The following is a 5,384-nucleotide window of genomic DNA, read 5'->3' as shown; positions in this document are numbered from 1 at the left end:
AATGGCGTAAGACGTTGTGTTTTGTTTTGTCGTCCGTCAGAAATAACTAAAAGACAGATAGATAAACGGGGGGGGGGGGGGGGGGGCTGCACGATCAGTCGACCCCCCCCCCCTCGACACGCCCGACAGAAAAACAAAGAGTCAACAGTTACACCAAGGTCACAGCAAGAAACAGGTTTTTCTTCTTCTCGTTTTTTAAAAGTCACCTCACGTCCACATGGTCATATTCACACTCTACGCACACCAGGAGCTGAAGCGGTCTGTCTTTCAGTTATTTCATCTGTCCTGTGAACGGACTGTCGAGAAGGCCAGCTTGGCTGAGTGTGTGTGTGTGTGTGTGCTTGTTTGCGTATGTGTGTCCTTTTTGTGTTATTGTTTGCCTGACGAAACGTACAGTACAACAAGTGACAGGTTCTACAAATGACCTCCTGCTTCTTCTTCTTTTTTGTGTGTGTTCTCTGAGAGGAAGTTGGTTTTGTGCGACTTCGGAGAGCAACAGCATCTCTTGGGTTTTGTCCTTGGCTACTAGCGAGTCCGTTGAGTTGATGCGGTTGTATCAAAGTGCTTGTTGTGTGGTTTCCAGTGCGTCGACAGGTCCCCTCGTTTTGAAACGCTCCTCGTGTGACGGCGAGTCCTTAAGAAAAGGTTGATGGTGCCAGGAATGTAGTGTTCTTGTTCACCACTAGAGGGCGGGCTCTCGCACAACACACCCAGTCTCTTTACTCTCGATGGTGCAAGCGAAGGTTCTTCGTCTTTATCCTCGTCATCATCAGCACAATGAAAAAATAAAACCATATGTACAAAATGGTCTAGGAAGGGACGGGGGAGGGGGGGGGGGGACTATGGAGACAGTTTGAAGAGCAGCATATATTCATCTATGGTCCACTAAATGAGGTGGCAGGGACAATTATTTTCACAAACTCTGAATATCTTTTTTTTTTATACATAGATGTGTGTGTATATATATATTAAAAAAATGGCATATTTATATTAATTTACAGATAACCTACACATCTCCTGTAGAAGAAATACACAGTACGTTATGCTTTGACAAGTTACTGTACATGTAAAAGGTTAGAAATGGGGGAGAACGAGGGTAGGGGGGGCTGGGGGGGGGGGGGGGGGGGGGGGGGGGTCAGCAGCCTGCGGGACAGTTTAGCACCGGCAGCTGGTGCCTACATCACAGGGGGGGGGGGGACGGGACAGGACTGGGGGGGAGGGGGGGGGTTCATAGAGGAGAGCAGGGCTTCTTGGCAGTGCGTGTCGTCAGAATGGTTTGTTCCTCGGCGGGGGTCGGCCCGCCCAGCAGCTCCTCCAGCAGCGCTCCATTCAGAACTGAACCTGGAGGGGAAACACAAAGACTTTCAATGAGTCCTGAAGTCTCCACTGAGGAAAGTAGTTTAACTTGTGGTAGTTTGTTGGTCGTTATTAGTTGTCAGTCCAAAATATGACAGTACTATATCCTCTATGCAAGAGGCCGAGTGGTGATGGGCGGTTCAACTTTAGTGAAACTCCTAAACCCAAAGCAGAGGACGCCAGGTGTGGATGAAATACTCTGGAAAAGTGTGTGTGTGTTGGCTGGAGGGACATTATCGGGGGGGTATCACACTACTCAGCCTTCCTGGGAAAGCTTCTGCCGGGACTCTGGAACCAGAGAGGCTCCGACTAACAGGAGACCCCCCCCCCCCCCCCCCCCCGGGACAGACCCCAGAAAACCCTGGCTCATCAGGCCTTGGACCGGCCCCAGGATCCCTGAGGAGGAGCGGGACCTGTGAACCACCTCAACCAGACTGAGAACAACCAGCTAACAGTGAGTAGAGGAGGGTTCTGAATTCTTTGGGGACCAAATGAAATCTGCGTTTTCCCGTGTTTTCATTGTTTTCCGGTTTCAGGACAGAAATCTACACAAACATGCTCATCTAGAAAAAACCCTGATTGGCCCTTTTCTCCTGTGCAGTAGCTGAGAGGAAAGCTGTGTGTTGTAATGTGTGCTGTTACATACAGTGTACAGTTTAAGGTCCCACTCCTCCTCTCAGCAGGAATAGGTTCTCACCGTGGAGGTGTCCAGCCGCTGCACCGCAGAGGATCCGACTGTAGGGGGAGACAGCGAGACAGGGGAGAGATCGTTAAGGTTTCAGATGGACTCAGAGGGAGAAGGAAACCTTCCTCCGCTTGTCGACCACCTCGAACAAGAGGAGACAATCCCTCCACAGGATGAGTGAGATCACACACTGAACACTTCTTCCACACAACAGAGCTTATTCAGGTAGAAAACCACCTTCAGCAGAGAAAAACCAGGCATCACACACTCAAAGGAGGTTTTTAGTTTTGAGTGGACACCACCAGTGAGACGGTTTTAGTGTGGTTGTGGACATCACAGACCAGGGAGCACAGAGAATAGAGACGAGGGGGGGTGGACACCTTGTTAGAGAGGAACACTGGCCCAAATCAGAACTGCTGGATGATCGATATTCATGTATCACAACTTGTGTGGAGTAAATGAGTACAGACAGTTGCTTATACACTCTGCATCCGTTTAAAGGTTATTAACAGTTTATTACAACTTCTGTCTCGAGTTTTTATTCTAAACCAGCAGTCAGACAGAGATACAGGTTTTGAACTGCGTTAATGGAAGAACAAACTAAGGTGTTAACGCTTGACTTCCAGTTTCACCTCCAGTCTGACTGCTTGTGTTTCTCTCTCTGTCAGTTGCAATGATCTAAATAATGATCCTTTATTCCGAGCCCCTTTCAGCCAGTGTCCTCTTCAACATCGGGGGAACAAGGGAACGACACAAACGCTCCGCTTGAGTTCTGGAAACATCCGAGACGTGGCCTATGCAAACCTCCTGATTCAGGCCATCTCACATAGAGCCGCTCGGCCACCGTTTGTTCTGCTGCTCAATCTCTGTAACTCCGAGGGTTACAGCAGCAAGCATGGGTCGGGATCCATAACTTGACTCACTAGCTTTCACCATGTGGGGGGACGGGGGGGGGGGGGGGCGGACTAGACAACAACTTGTTTTAGTAACTCCGCAAGACAACACCCTCGGAGTTGGATAGAAGAGAGATTGAAGTAGACGGGTCAGAGAAGAAAGATGAGCGGGAGAGACCGGGAAGGAAAGCAAAAGACACAGCAGGACAGTGGTGGGCAGAGACCATGAGAGGAGGAGGGATTATATGTAGAATATTAATAATACACGCAGGGGGCGAACAGACCCAGAACCTTCATGGGGACATATCTGACCTTGGTACCAGTCCAAATACATGTCGTCAGGACTGTCGTCCAGCGCCTCATAGAGGACTGCAGAGCAGCCGTCACAGAGTCGGAGAGAACAAGAGACATGGTCACAAAACATCGAGGAGCAGCAACCCCGGTGTTCAGCTGTGCTGTTTTATCGACAACCAGCTTGGAGTATTTATAACCGACATATTGATTTGACTTATAAAACAGAGAAGGTGCAGGTGGAGGAACTCACCCTCAGGGGGCAGCCGCCGAGAGTGAGCCGACGTGGTGAGACGGAACCCGGCAGGGAGCGTCTCTGCCGATCCGGGCATCATACAGATCCCGTGAGAGTCTCTGGGCTGGAACTGTCGCCTCCACGAGGGGCCGCGGAAATCTTTGTCTTCACACTGACCCACAAAAATAAGAGAAATCCCTTGTTTTCAGATTGTTTAAATACAGTCGGCATATTGTTTCACCTCTGCTTTGGCAACTGGAAACAGTTCTGTTCTTGCAAATCTCCCCCTAGTGGATTTTAAAAGTATTTTCTGTCCTTTAGCCAAATTGTTTCTCATTTAAAGTGAAGATTTGTCCTCTATTTAGGACCATTAAGATAAATCACTTGTCAAAGAAAGGTTTAAATGCACAGACTTTGATTTACTGTTGATATTTTCTGTAAAAATCTAATTTCAAATCATTAATGTGACACATTCTGAGACACAGGAAAATCCTGGGTCACTTCAAAGTTAATTTAGACACACAGTAGAATCTCAGCATCTTTACCGATGGACATGGATAATTCAGATCTATTACACTGACAGACTCCCATCATTAAACAGATGCATCATCATCACGTAAAGAATGGATGAGAAATCACCATCTGACACTGTCACTTAAAGCTAATAAATTACGTTTGACCTCTTGAATATCAATAAGGTCGGTGAATATATCTCATCTCCCCTCATTTTCATCCGCTTATCCGGGGTCGGGTCGCGGGGGGAGCAGCTCAAGCAGGGGGCCCCAGACTTCCCTTTCCCGGGCCACATTGACCAACTCTGACGGGGGGATCCCGAGGCGTTCCCAGGCCAGTGTTGAGATATAATCTCTCCACCTAGTCCTGGGTCTTCCCCGAGGTCTCCTCCCCACTGGACGTGCCTGAAACACCTCCCAAGGAAGGCGCCCAGTGGGCATCCTTACCAGATGCCCGAACCACCTCAGCTGACTCCTTTCTAAGTGAAGGAGCAGCGGCTCTAATCCGAGTTCCTCACGGATGGCTGAGCTTCTCACCCTATCCCTAAGGGAGACGCCAGCCACCCTTCTGAGAAAACTCATCTCGGCCGCTTGTACCCGTGATCTCGTCCTTTCGGTCATCACCCAGCCCTCATGACCATAGGTGAGGATAGGAACGAAGATCGACCGGTAGATCGAGAGCTTTGCCTTGCGGCTCAGCTCTCTTTTCGTTACAACGGTGCGGTAAAGCGAACGCAATACCGCCCCCGCTGCTCCGATTCTCCGGCCAATCTCACGCTCCATAGTACCCTCACTCGCGAACAAGACCCCAAGGTACTTGAACTCCTTCACTTGGGCTAAGGACTCATTTCCTACCCGGAGTAAGCTATCCATCGGTTTCCTGCTAAGAGTCATGGCCTCAGATTTAGAGGTGCTGATCCTCATCCCAGCCGCTTCACACTCGGCCACCAGCCGATCCAGTGAGTGCTGAAGGTCACAGGCCGATGATCCAATGAGGACCACGTCATCTGCAAAAAGCAGTGACGAGATCCTCAGACCACCGAACTGCAACCCCTCCCCACCCCGACTACGCCTCGATATCCTGTCCATGTATATCACAAACAGGATTGGTGACAAGGCGCAGCCCTGGCGGAGACCAGCATCCACTGAGAACGAAACTGACTGGCTGCCGAGGACGCGAACACAGCTCTCGCTTTGGGAGTACAGGGATTGGATGGCCCTGAGGATAGACCCCCTTACCCCATACTCCCGCAGCACCTCCCACAGTTTCTCCCGGGGGACCCGGTCATACGCCTTCTCCAGATCCACAAAACACATGTAGACCGGATGGGCATACTCCCAGGCCCCCTCCAGGATCCTTGCGAGAGTGAAGAGCTGGTCTGTAGTTCCACGTCCGGGGCGAAAACCGCATT

The 5,384-nt window shown here is 50.2% G+C and overlaps 1 protein-coding gene across 5 annotated transcripts in view; it reads right to left on the bottom strand.

Annotated features, from left to right (window-relative positions):
- Positions 1-1,203: 1,203 nt before the first annotated feature.
- The window catches only part of ppfia2 (PTPRF interacting protein alpha 2), a 29,277-nt gene continuing 25,096 nt past the window's right edge, over positions 1,204-5,384 (bottom strand). For 2 of the 5 annotated variants that reach the window (XM_062383170.1, XM_062383173.1), the window contains 4 exons: positions 3,479-3,632; positions 3,247-3,303; positions 2,003-2,091; positions 1,204-1,341 (listed from right to left, as the gene is read on the bottom strand). In XM_062383170.1, coding sequence (XP_062239154.1) covers positions 2,033-2,091; positions 3,247-3,303; positions 3,479-3,632 — 270 coding nt within the window. In that variant the 3' untranslated portion in view covers positions 1,204-1,341; positions 2,003-2,032. The remainder of the gene's footprint in view (positions 1,342-2,002; positions 2,092-3,246; positions 3,304-3,478; positions 3,633-5,384) is intronic. The other 3 variants (XM_062383171.1, XM_062383172.1, XM_062383174.1) reach the window with 3 other exon arrangements.

This window comes from Platichthys flesus, chromosome 23, assembly GCF_949316205.1.
Source record: "Platichthys flesus chromosome 23, fPlaFle2.1, whole genome shotgun sequence".
NCBI lineage: Eukaryota > Metazoa > Chordata > Actinopteri > Pleuronectiformes > Pleuronectidae > Platichthys > Platichthys flesus.
The sequence above is the reverse complement of the archived record's forward strand: the minus strand, read 5'-3'. Positions and strand labels throughout refer to the sequence as shown.